The sequence below is a fragment of the Corylus avellana genome, chromosome 3, assembly GCF_965113065.1.
Source record: "Corylus avellana chromosome 3, dhCorAvel1.hap1.2, whole genome shotgun sequence".
Taxonomy (NCBI): Eukaryota; Viridiplantae; Streptophyta; class Magnoliopsida; order Fagales; family Betulaceae; genus Corylus; species Corylus avellana.
Window position 1 is genome coordinate 8,253,124 of NC_142492.1, and position 25,270 is coordinate 8,278,393.

The 25,270-nt window shown below is 35.7% G+C and overlaps 2 protein-coding genes and 1 pseudogene across 2 annotated transcripts; 1 reads left to right on the forward strand and 2 right to left on the reverse strand.

Annotated features, from left to right (window-relative positions):
- Positions 1-741: 741 nt before the first annotated feature.
- On the reverse strand, positions 742-11,427 carry LOC132175056 (RING/U-box protein). Its single transcript, XM_059586864.2, has 15 exons — positions 11,333-11,427; positions 11,041-11,151; positions 10,081-10,166; positions 9,377-9,467; positions 9,094-9,143; positions 8,512-8,581; positions 7,353-7,462; positions 7,071-7,136; positions 6,031-6,599; positions 5,800-5,886; positions 5,566-5,641; positions 3,717-5,001; positions 3,559-3,633; positions 1,440-2,528; positions 742-1,248 (listed from the first exon to the last, which is right to left on the reverse strand). The coding sequence occupies exons 2-15, from the start codon at positions 11,110-11,112 to the stop codon at positions 1,024-1,026; spliced, it is 3,951 nt and encodes a 1,316-aa protein (XP_059442847.2). The 5' UTR covers positions 11,113-11,151; positions 11,333-11,427; the 3' UTR covers positions 742-1,023.
- Positions 11,428-13,409: 1,982 nt separating this feature from the next.
- LOC132174675 (calcineurin B-like protein 7) lies at positions 13,410-17,662 on the forward strand. Its single transcript, XM_059586317.2, has 9 exons — positions 13,410-13,489; positions 14,697-14,827; positions 15,481-15,563; positions 15,751-15,810; positions 16,243-16,351; positions 16,519-16,571; positions 16,977-17,057; positions 17,141-17,253; positions 17,358-17,662. Exons 2-9 carry the CDS (start codon positions 14,737-14,739, stop codon positions 17,416-17,418), a joined length of 651 nt encoding a protein of 216 aa, XP_059442300.1. The 5' UTR covers positions 13,410-13,489; positions 14,697-14,736; the 3' UTR covers positions 17,419-17,662.
- A 2,656-nt stretch (positions 17,663-20,318) lies between these two features.
- Positions 20,319-22,223, reverse strand: LOC148586741 (uncharacterized; annotated as a pseudogene).
- Between the last annotated feature and the right edge of the window lie 3,047 nt (positions 22,224-25,270).

Here is a 25,270-nt window from a genome sequence, read left to right on the forward strand (position 1 = left end):
AAATGTACTAGTTGCATTCTTGTTCGAACTTGGGTGCGATCAAGTCATTTTACCTCAACATTGAATCTCTCCTCTGTCATAATCGCGAGGCATCCAAATTAATGGCCATGTTAAAAAGGAATCAGTACAAAAGGAGAACTGTGCCAATTCCTAAATGGCCATCTTATTCACAAATAAATTAACTCACTTAATAGTATTCAATGCACCATAGTCCGTGCTTCAATTTTTTTTTTTTTTTAACCGCAAAAAAAAAAAAAAAGACTGCAAGAGGGCCATTTTTTGTAACGGTTTTTCTGCCATCTTCAAAGTTTACTAGCCCTGTACATTACTTGTTTACTCTACTTTACTGGGTACACTATAATGAGCTCAAACCAGACAATATCCTCTACATTTCAAGCCATTTCATGGTTAAAACTATAATGGCAACATTAAATTTTATCATGAAACCCATTTACTTGAAATGGAAAGAAGGTACCTTTAATTACATATTTATTGAAATTACAAAACCACCGTAGTCGTAACTCGTAAAGGAAAAGGATCCTCTCCATTTTCCAGTGGAGGGTAAAATTTTCTGATTGTTCCCACCCTTTAACCAGCAGTATTGCTTCTTTCTAGAGGCAGGAGGTATCTCATTCTGTATGCCTCAAGAATTATATGGGGTTTTGGACCTCCACTGAAATCAAAATTCTCTAGCTTGCTCAGCTGTTTCGTCCAATAATTTACGCATATTTTGGTAAAAACTAAGCAGAATTCATCCAATAGATTGTACAAAAAATCTCAACAGTAATTTACAATTTCATATTGTTTGTGGAGCACATGCACCTCTGCACAAGTAATGGAGCTATGGCTACCTGACACTACCATATAATTGCGTTCAGGCCAAACCCACTTGGTTATCAAGTTGGCTCAAAGTTATTTTCATTTTCATTTTATACATTGCCTAAACTTATGCTGCGTTGGGCCAGATAAGGTCAGAGGGGAGCAAAAATGTACAGAACTTGAGAAAGACGAAAACAGCTGCCGTTATAAAGAATCACTTTTTTCCTTCTGCTGGGCTGTTTCAACATACTGCTCTGCCAGCTTCTTCACCTTCTCCCCTTCCTTGATGAGAAAATTCGCATTCTTGGATTTGCAGTGGTATCTCATAACTTTATCAGTCGTTTTTGCCACAGCCCACCTATACTGCTCAGCTGTTATCACGCCACTCTTGCACAGTGGCCTGATGTGCTCTTTGATGTAGGCTTCCACCTATAAAGAATTAGTGCGACTGATCAGCTAAAGTATATATGAAGAGGTGGTAAATGTGCGTGAGTATCGGACAGACTGAAGTCTGAAACGGTTTACGTAAAGTTGGAAAGTTGGATGCATATGGAGAAAAAACAAAGGAAAAGACGAGAAAATGAAATCAAGGAGATGATGAAATGAGGGTGATCTGCTACCTTCTTGAATACATGATTGAAGCTATCAGACTGCTTGCTAGTCTCATTGCCAGACTTCTGCTCCTTACTTTCAACATTTTCCCCTGTTTGAAATTGGTTGGGTGAATGTTCAGAACCAGGAGACTTATCTCCAACAGTAGCAACAAACATTTTCTCTGCATTGCTCTTACTCCCGACTTCAGATGCTTTTTCATTTTCTATAGGATCTTTGTTCTGTACTAGAGCTACTGCATCAACTTGTTCATACTGCTTTCTTGATGCAACTTCCGGGAATTTTTTAATGAGTGGTTCTTTGTCTGGGCCATATAGCTCTTCACATTCTGCAATTGAAGGTTCTTCACTGTTTTCATTGATTAAAGGTTCTGGAGGAACACAAGAATTGTCAGCCTCACCCTCCAAAATAGTGCTTCCTAAGACTGTGTCACTACAGTTCTGGGGCAAGTTAGAGTCCTTTGGAGCTTCAACATTCCCTGACTTTTCATGATCATTGAAATCTACACAATTATTCAACCTTTCAGAGTTCAGAGTAGAGAAAACCACTTTCATTTTTGAAGCACCTTCTTCTGGTGGTAGCTTAGAGACTTTTGTTGAAGTAGCACCAACGTAGTCTTCATCTTCCAAATCATACTCAAAATCACCATAAATATCCAGTTCTGGATGAGAATCCATGTCAAATATATTATCCAGCCCTTCCTCCCTTATTGAGGGGTCATCTTCATTGAGGACTTCCTTTTCTGGTAATGGACTACTTGGAGGAGAATCAGACACAAGGCCTGCAGTTCTCAGTGCCTCTAAAATTACAGGATCAGTTGAAAGTTCATTGTTAGCCGGTTCTGATCCATCAATGGGGACTTCTGCTGATGGTGAAGTATTTGATTCTGTGGCTGTACTGGACTTGCTGTCATTTGAATGATGCAATAGCTCCCGGGAACATAAATTTAGGTATACTACTTTGCTGTTTGACCTGTCAGCAACCTCCTTTTCAATATTAATTGCATCTGCAACCGCCAACTCTGTTTCTGCAGTTCTGCAAATGACTGGCAAATTTGCCTTCCTCAGAAAGTGCTCTGTCAGGCGGTAAAGCTGTGTCTGTACAGCAAAAGCCATTAATGAGTCAAAACAACCAGATAATTAAACTCGAGTGTCATAAAGAAAACAACTAGTATAATGCTTGCCGATGAGAGATGATTATGCCATAGAGGAAATTCAACCCATTTAAGGCATATCTGGATGGTGTCTTTAAATGACAAACAGAACTTGTGTAAACTAAATAACAGTGAGGCCATGTTTAGTGCCAAAGAATGATTGTGGTTTTCAAATCCAATTCTGTTATGTTCATAAATCATGGTTTACAGTGGAATAAGTCATTGTTAAATCTGCCCTTAAATTTATTGATGTATAAAGCAACCAAACCACAGATTCAAATTGCTCCAATTCCAAGCAAACAAATTACAGCCCAAATCAATTCTTTTTATTATTATTATTTTTTTCTTTCTCTTTTGAGGGTTCTATTCGAGGATTCTACTCTAATTTAGAGAAGTATGAGTGGTGGTGACAAGTGGAAAACAGTAGGGCTAGCATTGGTGATGGTACAATGGAGGTGGTCAAGTTGGTGTTAACACTGTTGCAGTGGTAGTGCATGTTGGTGGTGATGACTGGCAAACTTAGAACTAGGATTGATATGTAAGGTGGTTGAGTTGGTGTTGGCAGTGTCGCAGCACTGCTAGTGGTGGTGCTAGTGGTGGCAGCAGCAGTTGGAGTAGAAATGATGCTGGGAACCGCACAGTGGTATGGTAATGGTGTTAGTAGTAAGAGCATCTGGTATCTTGTTCTGATTTCTTCCCTGATAGGAGTAATGAATAACATCTCCCATAAAAATACATAGTAAGGATTAGGCATACAGTTTTTTCTCCATTTCCTAGTAAGATTATCCACATCCGTTTTTTGCCTTCCTAGGTTTTAATCCAAAGTCAAGCAGAACTGCATTTTCATTCCCAAATATTTTCAAACCAAAAAGCAACTTAAAGAGTATCTCAAGAAGAAATTTAATCCATTTGTTGTAGGACAAATACCCAGCCTGGTTATGGAAGGTGGAGACAGCAAATGGCTGCATGCATACCTGTCTCACTGATAAGGGGATTTTATTATGGCGACTAGGTGCCAGTACTGGTCTCATGTCTGCCGGTAGTTGAGCCTGCTCACACCATCAGAAAAATGAAATTTCATAAATAAATGACACGAACAGTATCTGATTTCAGAAACCAAACTATTACGTACCAGTAAGGGATAATTTCCTTTGAGCACTGCGTTGTCTTCCTGTAATTCATCTCCTGTTTTCCTGCTTGTAACAGCTGCTTTCCTAGCTAGGACCTCTAGGGCCCATTTTCTTTTATCGCTCTTCATATTATCAGATTTAACAACCAGCTGCTTCTGATTATTAACTTTGGAGTCACCTAATGCAGAAACAGATGGCCCTTCTGGGCGTGTGCTCGAACGTACTTTATTCAGAGCAGAAGCCATATCGCTCTTTGAGATTGGAATATTATTCTTATTTTCTCTAATTTCAAACAAAGGAAACCCAGCCTTCGACAAAACCTTGTTCGATTCTGTGAATTTTGTAGTACTATTATCAAGAGATGCCTTTGGACAGGTTTCTGCAGAGGTGAGCTGTTCTTTATTCTGCTCTGAATTACTAGAAGCTTTAAGAGCTGCAAGAGGCTTGATATTATCCTTTCTTGGAAATACAGATGTATCTGCTAAATACAACCTGGAAAGAATTGGATTTGTGGCCTGCGATTCAGACCCCTGATCTGAGCTATCCAAACTTGTTCTTAGGAGGCCAAGAACCGACTTCAAAGTCTCAATCTTTTCAGGCTTTGTAGCTCTCATGCAGCGATGCTTCCAAAACTCAACTTCGCAATCCCTATCCCATGCACGTTTCCTTCTTCCATTGGATAATCCATAAATTTTCTTTGTTAGATTCTCTCGTACTTTCCCTTTCTGTAACATGGACTTCTTCGACTTTACAGCTAAAGGTGGTAACTTCTTAACAGGTTCATCTTTGGGGCCTGCTACAGCAGCCCTGAAGGCAGCAAGAAGCTTTGGATCAAAAAGGCTTTCCCCGAACTCTTTCGAGGATTTGTTACGGACAGCTTCTCTTATTTCTTTTCTTAGATTTTGAACCGCGGATGACTCCTTGTCCTCAGAAGTTATCCTCATGATCTTTTTTACTCGCAAGCCAGCTGTATTTTCTCTTTCTATTGATGATTTATCAGCAGGCTTTCGAGGTGCAAGTCCCTTGGAAGGTCTATGGTTTGTCCCTCGAACTATAGTCATTATATCAGATGTAACACCTTTCTTATCTTGATGATGGAACCTATCATCTTTGCGAACTGCTATTGGGCTTGGACATTTCTGAGAATTATCTGACACTGATGCATCGGCTTTGTCCTTTGTATGCATCTGTTGAACCCTCCCTTCAGGTCTAATTTTCTTTTTAGAAACTTCAGTCACAATCTTAGGTTTGAAATCTCCATCATCAGCATTCCTTGACATGTGCTCACTGATAGATATAAGAAATCAGGAAGACAACACAAAAGAAAAGTTAAAAAAATCTGCAGTAAATGACGAAAAGTTCTAACAATATTCAGTTCAAATGAGTATGCATCTTAAAGGGAAAATGACAGTTAATAGACATGCACTAGGATATAGGCAACGATACCATTGCGCACTAAACAATAAAATAATTTAAGATCAATTAGAAAACTTGGCGACCACCCACTTCTAAGTGCTATACATGAAACTGCCAAAAACATTCAACAGAGTTTAACATTCAGCATAGCATATGTTTAATAAATATGAAACAACTATGAGGTAGCAATAAGGGAAACTCTTCCTGAACCTGTGTCCCCTAAAAGGCACACAAGCTTTGCCAGCTGAAAGGCCTAAGAAGTTCCATGAAGAACAGAAACACAATACAGAAAATAAATAAGGATAACTGGACCTTGGGTGGCACTCAAAAATTGTGACACAGGGGTAGCAGTAGCATATCATTAGGCAACATTCACGAGCACTAACTGCAGAGAACTGTGAGAGAAGCAATGAAGACATTTGAATAATAAGTTACCTGCAATCTGCAGGCTTTCTCTTTACACCAACCATTCTGGCAGCATTCTCATAAGCATCCGGTTCAAAATTTTCAACTGAAAACATTCAGCAATGAGGCAATGGAACAGGGTTTTCATATCAATGTCTTATTAAAATCCTAAATAATTGCCTACACTAAATTTGCTTTTCTACAGCCCACCGAAGGTCCATATTTAACCAATAAGGAGGAAAGATACCTACACCACTTTCATACCTTTTGCCAAAGATTCTTCTGAAGGAACTTGCTGCTGGACATCTTCAGCAGCTTGATCTTCAATTACATCATTCTTTATGTCATCAACTAGAACCACACCAAAATTGATGACAATGAGACAAGCTTAAATATGCCAACCATATATATATTTTCAGCTGCCTGCTATCATAATGATGGAGTTGTAACTAAAAAGGAAAAAAAATACAAAAAAAGTTATATATGCAAAATTACCAGACAAAGAAGAGCCTATGGATAAACCAAGATGGAGGCCTATAGTGGATTCCTTCTCAGACAGCCTGTTTCCAATACAGGATTCACTAATCAACTTTCTTGAAGTATTTCCAATGCCAAGAAAGCTACTATGTTCATTCATTGTTTTGTCAGCAGAACTTGTCTTCAACTCACTAAGCACCGAGGAATTAGAAGGAAAAATAAATGATGCATCACGTGATAAGGACAATTCCAGTTCCTTCCCCTCAAAGATTGATTGAATGATAGTCTTCTCCGTAGACGGTGTTTCCACTTTGTGACTACTGGCATCAGAAGTTGATATAAATGTTTCAGTATTCAAGTCCTTCTCAACTTTGACAGCAGACAGAAAGTTCTCATTTGGTCTTGAAGTCCATTGATTTTCACCAACTATTGAGACCACAACAGCTGTCTCTCCGGCATCAGCAACAGAAACAGATACCTTTCCAGAAAAAGCATCCTCAATGAAGCATTCACTACTAGCATTTTCAGGACCACAGTCGTTCTTAGGCCTCTGTATAGAAATCGCATCTGATTTTTGTGGCACGCATCTGCCATAATCCACAAGTAAGAATGTCAAATGCAATGAAAAAGGAAGTCTGCTTCGTTGAGAAGACAAAACTTCTTGACAGTCCATTTATCACTGTTTTAATCCTTGAACATAAGTGTCGTGCTAAAACTGCATTAATTAATTTAACCAAAGATACATTCTCTCAGCAACATCAGATGATTGTGAAACAATTAAGTTATTTTTCCCTAAGTCATAGATGAGGTGGTTAACAATCACGTGATGGTGTTGATGATTTTGTTAGTTACCTAACAATGCTCCAAGCAGGATGTCTCCATAATATATAAATCTTTAAAACACCATTAAACATTAGTCTACCTTGATTTAGTTGATACTAAAACGTTTTTGCACATTCATAATGCATGAGCAGCTCAAGAAAATTCATTGGATCAGACTCAGCCAAGGAACCAAGAGCCCAACACCAACAACAAATAATAACCCTCTGCTAACTTACCTTGGGCATAACCAGGTACTCTCAGATGTGTCTTCAGAATCAAATCCCACACAAAAAGCATGATACCTGACTCCATGCAAATCAAGAAAAGATTTTAGTCATCATGCTCTTTTTTCCCCTTCAAAGACAAATAATAATTTCACAATTTGTTCTCAGAGATATTTAGGAGAAATCAGCTGAAACTTCACTCTCAACTTAAGCCAAATTAAGCAGGCAAATCCCTATATGACATTCAATGTATATAGTCAAACCAATAAATCAAATAGTTTGGTTCAAGTTTACCATATATCACATGAATCACAAGCGATGGATGTATCAAGATTGGAATCTTCCTCAATAGTCACTGATCCACTTCGAATTTTGCACCCATCTCCATCCAAGCAGATAACTGCCTACAACATGATAAAGTACATAAGAAAGACATTGAGATGTAAATTCGTATACAATATGAAAATGTGGAAGACAGCCTTGAGTTTATAATTTCAGAAATAGCACCGACCTTCACAATGGAATTTTTGTTTCTTCATAAGCACACAAGGATAGGCCCATATCCTGTATAGACTACTATAGACCTCCTCTTATCACATGCTGTGATGGAAAGGGGTGATGAAATGTGCTAGAATCATTTAACTTACAGCTTTTGGCTTGATATTGTGTAATCATATATTTCCATAATCACTGTTATATATCAGCTTGAATGCTTTCATATGTACAAAATTGTATTTCAGATGTAGAATCACAGCACTGGCGCTTGAGCATGACTTGACGTGTCCCAAGTTTCTTGGTACAGACAAAAAGATGTTAAAGTGTTAATTAAATGATTAAATTTATCTATTCCTATCAGCTTAAGCTTTTAGGATAATTGGCGGTTAATATGATATTAGAGCCAAAGATCCCGAGTTCGAACCTTAACTCCGTCATTTACCCCCTATTTCAATATTCTACGTGTTGGACCTCACCTATTAAAAGGGAGTTTAAGCCCACACATGAGGGGAAATGTTAAAAGTGTTGATTAAATTTATCTTTTCCTATCAACTTAAGCTTTTAGAATAACTGGTGATTTAACAAAAGCATCTTTAGATGGGCCAAGTGCCAACCTTTTAGAATCTCAATGACGATTTCAACAAGAGTATTGGGACTTCTGGGTTAGGGGACTTGATCCTCAAGAACAAAAAAGCCCTTATGATTTGTAGAAATTTTAAATATAAGGTTTATTATTATTATTATTATTATCTTCTTTTACCTACAACTCGTGTACTGACATAGACTTCTTGGACAAAAACTCACTCGTCCACCTGGGATTCAACCCATGATTTTATTCTCCACCCATTATTTATGGGGGGAGGAGATGCTGCTATTTGGTCCAAGACCATTGGCAATATAAAGTTCATACTGTATAACACCCAAAAACCTTATAGGATTACATATGGAGGAAAATTACATTTTCATCAATGTAGTAGGATGGAAAAGAGAGAGTATTATTCTTCCCTTCAATGCACCAATCATCATCTCTGCATAAACAAAGGAAAAAAAAATAAGTAAAAAATTAACCAATCCTGAAAACCAAGGCCTAAGAAAATGTGAGTCATTTAATCAACATATTTTTTTAAAAAATATATATGCCAATATCAATATGGGCCACAGATCCTCCACATTCTCCTCATACTCATATTTGTAAAGCAAGCCATAATTCTTCCCATAACTTAAAACTTAAAACTATAATAGAGCTTCATAACTTAAAACTATTAGAGGAGACCCATTGGCAACAGTCCCACCAAGATTAACGGCTTTGAGGCCCTGTTAACATTTACAAGTGTAGCAATACAGCTTTGAATCAAAGATTAATGAATAAGATAATGCGTCAGACAGAACTGCTATTACTACAAGAAAGTCGAGTCTTTGAGTTAACTCTGGTTTTCAGAATGCAATGCCGGCATCACGCAGAGATACACAACCAAGAGAAACGGGGCTTTGGACCATGCAAAGGAACACAGGAAAAGTATGTAAATTATTTGAAAATTACCCGGAAAATGACTCCTCCTCAACTTTGTTGCTACCAATGGTATCATATACCTTCATAATGAAATGAAACCAGTTTAACTTAAGCTTCCATTTTGCACCAAACTTCTAATTACAGTTTCAATAGAATTTCAAAAAAAAAAAAAGGGCAAAAGATTTCATCAAAAGTAGCTAATGCTTACAAATAAATTTTTGTGCAAATAAATTTCAGAATTTATATCAATAACAGCAAGAGTAATGGTAAAACAATGAAGAAAAACAGTCTTCAACAATTTTGTAACACTAACCGGAACGCATGTGATCAATTGAAATTCGTTCTGGCAAAGTGGGCAAAGGTTTGTGATGGTAGTCCAGTTGTCAATGCATGCAAAACAGAACCTGAAATCACATGACGATCCATCAGTTCATGAAATCAAAAGCAAATATAATCTGATAGATATAAAAATAGTTAACGGTTTTGCCAGATCTGAATGAATAAAAGATATTTTTTTTTAAAAAAAAAGAATAAATTTACCTAGCATGATTCACTGAACATAGACTCAAATAATAAAAAGTTCTATGAACATAGTTAAGCAAAGATAAATTTCATAAACATTCAAATCCAACTAAAGAATCTCTCAGCCTTTTTAACTCAACTCAACTCTGCGATAATGCAAGGTCATGGACAATGCGGGACTCACCTTTCAAAATCTACCAACCAATGAATAAGTTCTTAAAAAAGGCCAATTCAAAGACAGCTATAATTGTTACAAGATGTTCGAGCCCGTTGAGTCACTTGATCACAGTACAACGTTGAAGAAAGTAAAATAAGGGGCTGGACATTCATATTGAAGGATGTGAGTGCTAGCTCTCATTTAACTTAAAAACAAACAAATGAAGATAGCGTAACATCTTCCACATCATATTTTGTGAAGAAAGGATTATTGACACAACAAACACAAGTGCATGCACTTAAGTGACAAAACGAAGGGAAGAAAATGGAGATACATACCAGTGCTGGCAGCAGTCAAGAACTCCCCTGTCAATGACAATGTCCATGCATATCCCACACCTTTCGCCCTCAAAATTAGCATTATCCTTCCACATTAGAAAACAATTTAAGTAAACATAGATTAAAAACAAAAAGATATCAAAAACAATACCTGAATCAGAAACACAACTATCCATAAGTAACAAGACAAAGGCAATCTAACAAATTGTTCCATAAATCACATGTTCGACTTGTAAGCTGCAAAAGCAGGTAAATAGAGTTCTGAGTATGACATAATCCAGGAAGCAAAGATTGCCTGAAAATGTTGCAAATCTAATGCTTCGGTTATCCTATTTTCCCAAATTGGACATTTACTCGGATATTTGACATCTTGTGTACTGATAGTTTACCATGTTAGAAGGAATTATTTTTGGAAAAATTTTAGATAGGACTCTAATAAAGGATGTTTTTAGCATGCGCCATGACCTTTTGGCATTTGGAGCATGACAACAAAGGTGATTTAATTTCAAAAACTTCTTTCCTGAATTCTTAACCATATCTCTTCATTCAATCCTCCAATACACGGAACAAAGAACACTATTGATCGTCTCTTATTTCTTCATTTTCCCTTATTCCCTTCACCCTGTCTCTTCAATTACTCTCCCTTGTAGAGAAAAGAGTCTTCAAAATACAATTATGCATGATACCCACTAACCGGAATAACCTTTTATTCAAAAGAATCAAAATAGACAACACATTCAATTTTCAATTAAAAAAATAGCTCTCATACATTACAACTTAATGATAAGGCAACAATATGAGCATAAATAACTTGATTCAACAGAATCAAAATAGAGAGCACAAATTCAATTTTCAATAAAGACACAAACTTTTAGCTCTAATGCATTATAACTTAATAAAGAAGCCAAAAAAAAAAAATACATGGGATTTATATAAATAACAGTGACACTGGAAACTTACAATATTATCATCATCAACTTCAAAGGTATTTTCTTCTGGAATGCCACTTGTAACCAAATCCGCCACCTCCATTATTATACGCCCAAAGAACTTTACAACCCTAATCAGATTCTGATCAAAAAAATTCAAAACAAAAAAGATAGATTAAGTTAAGCTAATGAGAATTGAAATCAGCTAAGCAGTTGGAGATGAAGCAGCTGATTGTTGACAAAGAAGAATTTTGAAGGTCAAAAACGAGAATAAGGAAAACGATTTGGGCTAATTTGGGTAATTATGTGTGACGTAAGTTTACCTGTGAGTGAGAGAAAGCAACATTTGCGTACGTTTCTTCTGAAAGAGTGATTGAGATGAAGAACACGAACAGAGAACGCGTGTGGGATTTTTTGTTTTTCGTTTATGCGAAACGTTTTCTGAGGTTAGAAACGTGTTCAACGTTTTTTTAAGAGTTGGCACATGCAGGCTTCAGCTACAAGAAGTTGGGTTGGGGTTGGTCCAAGCCCAGCCCAAGGTATTATTGATAATTTCTTTTAGAAAAAAAAAATTTACAAAAATGGGGTTCGACTCCGTCCAATTTTAAGATGATTAATGCTATATAGCACTATCTCACTACAACTATACTGATGTGGTACAAGGATATTGAGCAGATAGTTGATGCAATAGACTCGATTGTATCTTTCATAGCATGCATTCTTATCTGTGTCGCAACTAATTTGGTTAGCTACGTGTCCGGTGCACGGGGAACTGCCTTCAGTTCCCCATTGTCAATCTATCTTTTTTTTTTTTTTTCTTTTAACAATGATTAATCTAAAAACTGATTGACGGTATCATGTTAGCATAATGAAATAGTAGTGTAATATATAATATTACTCTTTTAAGATTGAGACACGTGCCTTGTAATATAACACAAATGATATATGTCACAATCTTAACGGATCTAATTACAATATTTATGAAATCAATTCTTGTGGTTGAGTTTTCTATTGCCCCATTGAGATTCAAAGACATAACGATGGTGTCAAGGGCCCTCGGACCAAATCCTAAATTTGAGCAAAAGGATTCATAAGATTAAATTTGGAGATAATTTGATAATTGTTTAGATTTATTAATACCTATTATATGAATTTATTCATGCGAGTGTTTTTTTTCTTATATGAATTATAGGAAGAGTAATATTAGAAATTACACTTTTATAATAATCGAGGAGCCTTTCATTGTGTGTACATGCAATTTGCTTCTCCTTGAATATGACTCTTTGGTGGTGACTATCCTCGCCATCAACAAACTCCCTGCTGAATTAGGATTCTCTTCATTTCATTTGAATTTGATAATATTCAGTAAGTTATAGTGAAATAGTGTTTTGTTTCCTCGAAAAATGAAAAGACAAAAATACCCCTCCAATATAACTAACTGAATATTCTCCAGAGGATCATTTTCCCCCGTGCTCCACTAAGACTGGACCTTAGCCCCCATAATTTCGGACATCCATCACCAGTTACTTATTTTCAATAGGGTTTGATTCTCCAAAGCTTGAGTGTTGGGTTTGACTCTCTCACTCATTATGACCCTGGACCTAAATCCAAGAAAGATCCCCAACAAGTTGCCAAACATCGCTCACAATAAATGAGGGGCAACTGATAGGCGAGATATGTGTTTGACTAATCCCGGTAGGGAAAGCAGAGATAACCTAAGATTTGAGACAAGATAATAAAGTTTGAACAACAAGTCTCGACTAGATCATAAAGGCAAATGTGAGGGAATAGAGCGGAGAACAGATGATAAGACCCGAGGAAATCAAAATAAGTTGACCAGTCGTATTAGCATGACACTTGCTTGAAGGATGCTAGAATTGAAGCACTGATAACCATGGTTAAGGCTATATCTTGTCATTGATCTTATGCACTAGATTATAATAATACGTTAAATCACTATTTATCTTAAAAATTTTAAATTTAATAATCTATGTAATACTCTTGCAGATTCGTTTAAAAAGACGAACTTGTCGTCGCAACAAAACACTCTGGCGTGTTCCGAAGGTTGTCTTTAAGATGACAACAATTCGCCTTGAAAACTTAATATGTCGATATAATTAGAAAGCACGACCAAAGACGACGACTACTACTATAATTAGAAAGAATTACGAGAAAGGTCGCCCCAGCTGGCTCAAACATTGTCATTTAAAATTCACAGCTGCTGAGACCATCTGTTCTAGAACGCGGTTTGGTCTTCGAGAAAACCGCGGAAATGCTTGAAAAAACAATGTTTAACGTAATATTAAATATGTCATGCTTACATAAAAGCAACATCATGGACTTAAATATATATTCTTAGCACGCAAAGACACGACAAAAAACCTAACAAAACAGAAGGTGGGAAGTGGGAGCCAAGTCATATGCATGCAAACAGAGAAGATCTGAAAGTGATGAACAGCTAGCTATTGATCTTCATCCAGGTTAGTTTATATATACTGCTCTCAGCACTCTTGATGTTCTTCCATGAGACTTGAGGCTGATCAGACTTTCTGTCTGTCTTCATCCTTCAACATGATCTTTCTTTTGTGATGAAAAGAGAGAGTTGGTAAAGGATTTCAATTAAGTTCATGAACAGGTTGGGTTAAATTTTGTTTTGGGTGCTTGTCTTCTTTTTTTTTTTTTTTCCCCTTTTTGCCTTGATTTGGGTCCTACACCTGTACTTGCAGCAAGACACTTTTTTGGAGGACATTTGTGGTGTTTTGGCTCCACAGCAGACTGTTTGAGAAGTTGACTTTTTGTCATACTGTCATGATTTACCCTTTGGGGATATAGTTAGCCAATTTTGAGGAATTTTTACAGTGGTTTAGGCAGCTGGGAGCTTGGGATTTTTTACTTTACAAGGTCAATTTGTCCATTTCTTGCTATTGTAGTATTCTATAACAACAAATGTGATGTGTAGCTTCACTTTTTACGGCATTAGAGAAATATTATATATATTCTCACTCCCATACTTTCAAATGCACATTTTTTGACATGACATTAAAAATTAACATCAGATCCAAAATATAATATTGATCAAACAAAATCTAATAGTGATTTTTAATGTCATGACAGGGAGTATAAGTATTGGTCCACATTGACCTCCAAATCACTCGTTTAAGCGGAGGCTAAACCATAATTCTAAATTTCTAATACCAATTCGTTAAGGGAAAAATCGCCGACGGAGTATACCAAGAGCACATAAATATACATGTTTGGACACCACTTCAACCAAAAAGCTAGCTTAAGTTGATAGGTTTGAATCCATTTATGTATATTAACTAATTACTTTATTTATTTTTCCTCAATATGAGACACATCATTCACACATAAACTCACAACATTCATAGTGTGGCAGTGGATCATACTAAAAAAATTAGGACATGCTAGAACCTCCCATGAGATGGGAATTAGTCCTTATTTGTAGTTGAGTTTGACATATTCTTGAAAGTTGTCCTTTTAATGCAAATAAATTGACATATTCCAAATGTTCACCAAGTAAAAAAGGAACGAAATCATATGCTATGTAGAAAAAAAGGGTATAATATTATAGAACAGTAGAACTCCATCCAAAAATATAACATATTAACTGATGAATCTATCGGCATATATCTTATCCTAAAGCATTTTTCTCTTCCCATGTTGCAGGCATATATTCAATACCATCATTGGCATAAACACTTGCATTATGGATGCTTTTAAGGGCTGTTTTTGCTTGAAGAAGGCCAAAACCAAATCTTGGTGTCCAGAGGCTAGCGTCCTTGCTTCTGAAACACCTTGTAAGTAGAAAATTGGGCTGAACTAATTGATCGATTTCGACCTTCAAATGGAATTATTAGACGAAGGACAAATAATTTTGATTTGGTATGTATTTTACGAGTAATGTTATTTAGTAGATTCTTATACGACTTCCATACAACTTGATGATGTGACACTAAAAATTAGTCACGGCATTAGCACTTACAAAACAAAAATCAAGAGCTGATTTCACTGCCATATCATCACAGCTATATGATAGTGGTATAGTAGTTTAGTAAATAGCATTAACCATTACTCATACTTTACATATCCTAATTAGGTGCTGCTTCAATTTTGCTTCTCTGTGGCCCTAGCTCAATACTTTCAGCTAAATAAACAAGGGTGGATATGTAACTGAAACAAATAATGCACTCATATAGGGCAATGACACTTATAATGTATGGAGAAAAACTGGTTAAAATCATCTTATTTCCTATGTGGATCTTATTTCTGTTTTCTATTCTTATCTGAAAAAGCTCTTTTTTTTGTCAAAAAAAAAAAAAAAAAATTACCTTAAGCAGAAAACCAAACACAAACTCATAGCCTTTTGAAGGTATGGGTTTAAGACTTACAATGTATGGTATTTTTCAACAGTTGGAAATCTTATGTATATATATCATTCATTTTTCTACAGTTGCAGTCAATGAGGTCGAGGCCTTGTATTGCCTCTTCAAGAAACTAAGCGGTTCCATACATGATGATGGTCTTATTCACAAGGTATATACATCAAATGATTTACTATGAAGATTCTAATTTGTCTTTTCATGAGCTACTGTTGGCTGCTTGGTCCATATTCTGAAGTCTGATTATATGGTTGAAGGTTAAGATACAGTTGTTAGCTCTTTGATTGAAATTTGAGATGACTTCTGCACTTGTGCTAATTTATTCAACATTCTATGGACAGGAAGAATTCTATCTTGCACTTCTCATAAACAGTCGTCAGCAAAATCTTTTTGCAGACAGGGTGCGTATTTTCTGTATTGTAGCATACCAATTTTTTCTGTTCTAGATTTGATGTGAAATTGTATTCTCTCTATCTTATATTGCTGTCATATAAATCATTTCAACCTTTTGTAGGGCAGTAGAACCAAATTAAAAAATCCCCCATTTTTTCAATACTTTTTTTCTATCACAAAGTACCTGAATATTTATAAATCAGCTGTATCTGTGTATCAAAGAAATCCAACTTGTGAAATTCGTGAAATCAAGTGAATTTAGAATGTTGAATGGATCTAAGATTCCTTTCACAGGCCTAAACAAAATATATACAACTTTTGTACTTCTCATTGTGGCTTGTTAGTTGCTCACCAACTTCAAATTGTCAACTTTATGATTTTGTATATAGCAAATTTTGGACAGCTGATATTATGCAATTCGACCTGGAAACTCACTGCAGGTATTTGATCTATTTGATGTTAAGCATAATGGGGTTATTGAGTTTGAAGAATTTGTTCGATGTTTAAGCATCTTCCACCCAAATGCACCCGAAGCAGACAAAATTACATGTATGGAAATTTGTCATGAAAATGAATCATGATGTTTTTTTCTTTTTTCTCATTATTTTTATTCTTGATGTGTAATTTTTGTTCCTGGAGTGAAGATATGTAACTGTCTCTTGTTCTATCCAATACTCTTATAAAACCTAAGCTGCTGGGAAAAGATTTTCTTGCAGTTGCATTTAGATTGTATGATCTACGGCAGACTGGCTACATTGAGCGCGAAGAGGTGAGTAATGGCATCTTTCCTCTTGTCCTCATGTTTTCTTTAAGAATCTGCAAAATGAAATTGATGACAATGATAGTTGTTTGTTTGTCACTTGAAATCCAAATTCTGGGGGCTGGCCGGTTGTCGTTGTAAAAGAGAAATTTTGTAGCATGGTCATGTGAACAATTACTGCTTGTCATGGCTTTGTTATTATATGCCACATTATGGTTACTACACTTGTCCTTATTCATTATGTCAAATGTAGTATATAATGTCTTGTGACAAGTATAGTTATATATAAATCTTGTTTCCAATTTTTTATTAGTCTTGAACTCCTAATGTTGCAATGAATTTTCTTTAGTAATCCAACAGCTGCATTTCCAATTATTTCAACCCATACGTATTGAACCATTGTTACTGTTGAAGTTGAAGGAGATGGTGTTGGCTATTCTGACTGAATCTGATCTGGCACTTCCTGATGATGATGTGGAATCAATGATTGATAAGGTGTGGTACACTTGACAATTTTCTTTTTCTTTTTTTCAGCTATCATACTATCTGAATCTCAATTTGTGGTCAAATTCATTTAGACAATGATGGAGGCAGATTCAAAAGAAGACGGAAAGATTGATCTAGAAGAGTGGAAGGAATATGTAGCAAAGAATCCATCTCTGATAAAGAACATGAATCTTCCATATTTAAAGTGGGTCCTAAAGTTCTGCTCACATCATCATCAATTGTTTAGTGCATATTTTTTATATCATAATGAATTTAAGCTCAACCAGTACACTTTTTCATATGGCTCAGGGAGATAACCGTGGCATTTCCCAGCTTTTTGCTGAACACAGAATTCGAAGAGGATAAATAATTGCCGATGACAGATAGTATAGATGTTGTTCTCCCTTAGATGCTGATCTCATCAAGGCGCATCCCCTATGGAGAACTTGGTGCATGCATCCATGGTTGCAGTTAAAGCAGTAGAGAGAGGAGCAAAGACCAACAAATCTCTGAGGCGCCTCCCGTCAAGCTATACTATTTCCATGGTTGCAATAAAATATTTGTTTACATTGGTTTAAAATGTAGTTCACATTGTTTCTGCTCATCTGTGTGGCTTTAGAAACAAAACATAGGAGTATATTAATATTTGTGTACATTGGTTTACTACTTGCAGTAACTTTTTGTTTGTAGAGAATGAAAATGATTTGAAAGCACGAAATATTGTGAGTTAGTGTTGCAAGATTTCAAGTGAGAAGATGCAAGAAATCAAGTTTCCAGCTTTAATGTTCTTTTCCAACTATCTGTCAATCAGGTAGATTCTCTTTAAACAGGAGAGAATATATATATATAGGTGCTTCAAGATGTCAAACGACCACAAGGCTTTTTCAGTATGCATGGCATTTCAGTTGAAAGATTGCAGACCTTTGAGGCCCCGAGTTTCCTAACATTAATGCTGTACAAGTTCTGTACCATCAAGCTTAATCTGTTAGGAAATTTATGAAACCAACAACACAAGGAAAAGAGTAATTCTAATTATTAGACTCATATACAACTATCATACAACTAAATAACGTGAAAGTAAAAATCAGCATTTGAACCATTAGTTCTTTTTTTCTAAAGGTTGATTGTTACTGTCACATCATCCAGTTATATACTATTGTACAAAAGTCGACTAAATAACATTACTCTAAAGAAAATTAAACCCAAATTATCAGATAGATTAAAAGTAACCGTTCCAAGAGTTGAAATGATTGGCTAAGCATGTACATATAACATATTAATACAAAGACCAAAGGCATCCATTTCCTCAATTATAAGGTGCTAGGAAAGCATAGATAAATTACCTTGATTTCCAGAATTATTGTGGATGCTAACAACTTGTTGAAACTCCACGGTAGGAACAGATTTTGCACATTAGATTCATTCTCCACTTGGGCTGCTCTCCCAAGCTATTCAAATCCACACTCATCTTTTTTGGTATAATCTCGATCTGTACAACTGAGGAACCAGCGAAATGGATCTGAAACAGGGGATAAAATGGGAATGCTTCTGTTCTTGCTTGTGGAAACAGTCCACCTAGTGAGATTATGTGCATGCTAGTTTGTACTGCAATTAACTTTATGGATCGTTTTTGAGATAAACAGATTTTTTTTTTTTTTTTGAAATTTTGAGATAAACAGATTGATAAGAAATAAAAGAAAGGACAATCAGAGGATAAAGAAGGAAAACAGGGGACACCCTGTTTGTACTGCGATGAACTTGGCTTATTGCTTAGACCACATTTCTGCTCTCTGTTATGGCTCCGGCTCATTGCTACTCATTTTTTATGTAATGCTTCTGCATATTGAATATATAGATTAGCAGGTTAATATAATACGAGAGTGAGTTTTTTATTATAATTTTTTACATATTGATGTATCAGTTGAATCTATAAACAATTAAATTGGATTACATCTCTTACCATTTCAAATTCTAAAATTACAAAATTAAGTCTTTCTTTGCATCCAACGGCTTGAAAAATGCCACTGATTAAAAACGTGACATATTATTGATAAGAATCAACCTTTATTAAGATTTAAAGGTTGATTGACATGCAACGCCATATCAATAAAATGTAATAAAATTATAGTGTATGGCATTACTCTTTAATTACGGTGTAATGCTAGAAACCACATTATTATTTCACAATGTTAATGTGACAATCCCAATCAACCCTTGAATCAGTTTTTATTAAAAAAAAAAAAAAAAAAAAAAAAAAAAAAAAAAAAATCCAAGTGTTAGTTGGAATTGTCACAATTCACGTGAGCATTAGTGGAATAGTTATGAAACAAAAATGTTGTGTATTGCATTACTCTTAATACATGATCTAACATTTATCATGTAATTGATTGTTCTTTAATTGTATAATTTATTCAAGTTAATTTAAAGAGGAAAGTATGTTGCACACGTTCATAGCAGGTTTTGTGGTGGTGAACTCCTTGCAAATTTACGAAGCCATGGTGTTGAGAATTGTGATAAAGAAATTTTTTTGTTATTTATTTTTTTTTTTTTTTCTAATCAATACACTAGAAGGGGATTTTTTATTTTTTATTTTTTTATTTTTTTTTCTATCTTTTCTCATTACCCTTTTTTTGTAATTCCTATGATGCAATTGGAGCTTATCGTCAGAAAAGAATCAAATTAGATAATCCTTTGTGGCTCCGGTGGCAACTAGATCAATGCGTTATTGCTTCAAGAGAAGCTCCTATCAAAGTCCACTATGAATCTTTGAGTACCTACTATGAGATTTATGAGCACTAGCTAATAGTAAAAAGTATAAGTTAAATTATGCCATTTTGGAATCTCTATTTTAGTGTAGATGAATAAGTTAAATTAGTGAGTAAACTTTGCATTACAATACTTTGGACGTACGGTGCTCTTTTTTCTTTCCTCTTCGGCGTTCTCCGCATTTGAGTCCTCAGTTGAGCAGAAAAATCAATATGCTTTGGTTCTAAATTAAGAACCAATCATGCATTTCAACAAGTAAAAAAAAAAAAAAAAAAATGGTAATGCTTTCATTACATAAATAAAATAAAATTATTGTGCACACTTTAGTTTTTTCATTTTTGGATGAACAAGTAGTACAAGAAAGACGAATGACACAAATAAAAAAAACAAAAGAGTAAAGTAGTACAAACAAACGCAGCAGTGTTCACTCAAGTTGAAGAAGGACAACATAGCATAATCATGATTAAATAATAAATAAGAATTGAAGCTGCCAACCTCATCAGATTACATCAACACCGAGATGATATCTTCACATGCATCCACATATACAAACGCTTCTCGATCACTTCGTCTCCACATATGCTGAATCCCTTCACTTCGTCTCCACATACAATCAGGGTAATAAGGTCTAGGGGGGTGGACATTAAATACGCATTCACTACATTCTAGGGCCACCTCATCAATATTATTGTAACAGCCATCACATCTATAGTTAGTCTTCTCGACAAAAGTGAGAGGGTGCTCATGATATTCACTTTTGTAAGTACTTCCAATCGTGATGCGTGGATAGTTCCCAAGAACACATTTGGTATGAGCGGGAAAGTCACATTCTTCACAGTAATAGAACCAATGGTTTTGATCTCTTTCTTCTTCGCAAATTAGACAATAATATTCTCTACAATCGTCTTCAGTTGCGTATGTGAGCTTGAAGAGATGTGTATCATATTTATGCCTCGCTACTAGTGGAAGATTTGCACATCTAATTCCCAAGATGAAATCGCAACCGGTGCATACGAATACATGGTCCTCGTTGTCCTTAGGACAAGCTTTGCATTTTCTATTCTTAGAATCTTGAGCAAGGCAAAAGGGATGCTCATGACCTTCGTGTTCAAGTGTTTCAGGAATTGAACCGCATTGAACGTCAAGGGTCCTGTCCTCATCCTCATCCCAACATGTGTCACATTTGTAGGTGAAGCCATGATGATGACGATAACAAATAAAACAAAAGAACACGCCACTTTTGGTAGTTGCCTGTGGGAGGAGGGTGAGTGTGTGAAAGTAGTGAAGTCGGTGTTGCTCAATCCTAATAGGAAGTTTAGCACATCAAGTGTGAAGAAAGAAGTTGCATTGCGCACAGCTGTAGAAAGGGACTGAAATTATGAGCTCTGTACACCCTTGACAAAGCTTATCATCCTTGATCTCATCATCACATATGATTAACTTATGTTGTACATGACTGAAATGTTGGATCTCCCCAAGGTGAGGTCCTTTGTCCTCTACTTGATCGAGCGCCTTGATCAAATGAGTTGTATGGCCAACAGATTCGTTGGGCACAGACTCACTAGTTGCAGGCAACTCCCCATACCGATCCCGAAAACTTCTTAGGCATTCCGTGTGTAAAATATAACTACATTGTTGACAATGGTAAGCTGCATACTCCTTATTGACCTTGTCACCACAGATTCTACAGAACATGTTATCACGCTTATTGATTTCATGAGGAGAATAAATGAGGTTAAGAAAGTGACTGTGTAGCTTAATTTTGACCTTGCGCGGAATTGCAACACATTTTCTGTGAACCAATATGTTGCAGATACTACATAGGTTCGCCATGTTATTGACTTCCTGTCCACAAGCATCACAATTGAACTGGATCCGCCTCAAAAAGAGGGAGAATTCGTGTTGGTGACCGTCATTAGGATTGCGATTAGCACATTTGATGTCGAGTTGGAAATCACACGAATTACAATAGTAAAAGAAAGAGCGATTGTGAGATTTTTAACAAGCATCACAACGTTTATTATGCCACAACCGGAGAGAGAGGGTGTGGTTTGGGTGCGAAGGGTGATTCATCTTTGGAGATAATTCAGCGCATGATTTGTGAATAAAAAAGCTGCATTCGGAGGAGACAGAGCATTTGTAGGCGGGACCCAATACTGGCTCGTCGCACACGAAGCAAACAACTTCATTTTCCAGCTTTTCAGTGAAGTCCAAGCAATGATTTTTGGACGATGCGTACTTGTGAACAGGGCGGTTACCACATTCGACGCAATTGTGGAGGGAACCCCATATTGGTTCCTTGCACAGCCAATACGAGCAAACAACTTCCTTCTCACCATCTTTTTTCAGCTCTTCTCTGTAGATCAAGTGGTGCGGACGATCTAGATTGTCATGAATGCAGAACTCCATCTTTGTCCGACGATACATGATCTCTCCCACACACACACGCACACTGTGTGTGTCTCTCTCTTACAAGTTGCAAGTAGTCAAAGCACAGAAGCGATGGAGAGGGAGAGAAAGAGAAAGAGGTATACAAGTGATATGCAGAATTAATTAATTAATGAGATAAAGATATTGATGAAGATCTGTGTGTCACAAATATACAACCCCCTACGGCCCTACTGGGTCTCAGCTGTTTGGGTATTCTTTTTCAATATTCACGAGACAAAATTAGCGAGCTAGATTGATTAACGGAAATGTAGGAGGGATAGCATTATGGCAATGAAATTGAAAAAAGCTAGATGGACCCACCACACATGGCACATACAAAACAAATTAAAAAAAGAAAGAAAGATATAATGGAATATTGAGGAAGCGACCTGCGGGGTTTTAATTAAATGTTTTTGTCAACTTCTTTTCATTTTCCTTTTTCTTTATTTTCCTCATTTTCATTTTGAGGGCTACATTCATAAATCATGCTTCTAAAATTCCATTATTAATTTTGCTAATTTCATAACACTCTTTATCAACTCACCGCGCAATATCTCTTCCTCAATGTTAATCAAATTGCTTGTAACTAAACTTTTTGAATTGCAGTCATCTTACAATATAAGAAATAATAGTGATGATTGGTGATTATTACATTAATTTCAATAGGACACGTGTCATAATTTGAATAGCTTTTACATATCATACTATCGAAATTTGTTAAATTAGTAGACGAAATTTAGCAATTACTTTTTTGGCATACGAACTTCTGAGTTTATTTTTGGTACTATATATAACTAATTGCAAATTCGGTAAACCACAAAAACTGATTTTACATTTTTTTTTTCTTCATAAAAGTAAAGAAGTGATGCAACTTTAACCCGAAAAATTATCATTATGATGTGAGCTAAACTTATCATACACAAAAGTTGAATGAAAGATTCATGTAAATCAAACCAAAGAGGCAAGCAAAGTATAACTTGGCTTGCACTCAGCGAATTCTTATGTCAAATTCTTTCAATATTGTCACCTTGAATTCAAAAATTCTTTTGAATATATACCAACTAATTATAATAATGAATTTTGTATTCTCATTCAATACAAAAAAAGAAACGTCTATATATTATTCCCATCAAACTACTATTCAATTAATAATATGTCCTCAGACTTTTAATTGAGACAATATATCTCAAAAACTATCAAAAAATTGTCAACGTCCTTTCCCAATACTCATAATTTGGAGTATCAACACATCGTTCATGTTTGCATTTCTTAATTGACAAATCAAAAACTTGTTGTGGATGTCCAATATTATTTAGTGATAAATCAAAAAATTTCACAAGACAAGTCAAATTTATTGATGAAATTACTAAGAAGTCTAGGGGCAACGAAAAAAGCCGGACCCATAGTTAATTATGTTCCTTCCCACTTCCCATACTACTATGCGGTTCCAATAGTATTATTTTAGATCTTTGATTTTGAAAATAGTTTTAGAATTTTCAGGGTAATTTTGACTTAAAAAAAATTAGCTTCCTACTATGACCCAAACTTACCATAAACAAAAGTTGAAAGGCCGAATAAAGATATATGTAAATCAAACCCAAGAGGCAAGCAAGGTTGACAAAAGTTGGACTTCTCCTTATGCACACCAAAATGTTGCAAATTTTATTCTTGACTTTACTTTACTTTACTTTACTTTGCTTTTTTGCTGGAGGGCAAACAAAATATTCAAAAGTAAATCATGCACGGAAAAGCAAAAAACGCAAGCTTACACAAATTAAGAATATCAAATTTTTGTTTGAGTGTTAAGTGGAGTAATAACGTAAAGGCATGTGATTAAAAGCATGAGAAATGATGCAAAGGTAGCGCAGCATGCGGCAATGCTTCCCTCAACCTTAACGTGTAAATCATGTAAACTTTTCATTTTTCATTTTTTCTTTTTTTATAACTTCAGTCATTTTTGTAATATCATTTTCAAAGTCAAAAAACTTTTAATATAGTGTTATAAAAATTCTAATTTTTTGCAATTTCACCGTTGCATTAGGATTTTTTGTTAAACACTAACATAAGGGTGTAAAATTCTCAAAATACCCTCATTTAAAAAAAAAAAAAAAAAAAAAAAGAATGGCCCATCGTGGGTCATATATATATATATATTAATTAAAGATAAATTTAAAATTTTATAAAAAATTTAAGAATATAAAAGTCATTTCACCATTTTTATCAGTGTTTATGGTTCAAGTTTGTAGACATAAACATTTCCAAATTATCATTCCAAACTATATAAATATATTTTAGGGGAAACTTCAAAAAAACCCCTGAAGTTCCAGCCGATTTGAAAAACCCCCCCTGAATTTCCAAAGCTCTCACTTAGACCCCCTGAACTTTGGTTTTTTCTCACTTTGGACCCCTTTAACATTAAACTACGTCGTTTTGGATGTTTTATACCCATTTTACCCTTCCCCAAAACTATGTCGTTTTGTGTCCTAAAATCACAACACATATCCAGCCCAAAACGACGTCGTTTTAAGCATAATTTTTTTTTAAAAAAAAGTAATATATAAAAAAATTTTAAAAAAAAAATTAAAAAAAAAAATTAAAAAAAAAAAAAAAAACCGGGGGTGGCTTCAGCCACCCCTTGGCCAAAATGGGATGACCGGACCACCCCATTTTTGGCCAAGGGGGTGGCTGTAGCCACCCCCTTGGCCAAAAAAAAAAAAAGGGGATGGGGTGTTTTTGGGGGTGGCCGAACCACCCCCAAGGGGCTGGGGTGGTTTCGGCCACCCCATACCGGCCGTATGGGGTGGCCGAAACCACCCCCAGCCCCTTGGAGGTGGTCCGGCCACCCCATATGCACCCCCCGTTTTTTTTTTTTTTTTTTTCTCCCTTTTAGGGGTGGCCGGACCACCCCATGGCCAAGGAGTTAATATAACACCATTTATTTCCCGTACAAATTAATTTTGCTTTAGGAGTCAATATAACACCATTTATTTCCCGTAAGACAGGAGAATTAAGAATTTAAGGAAACA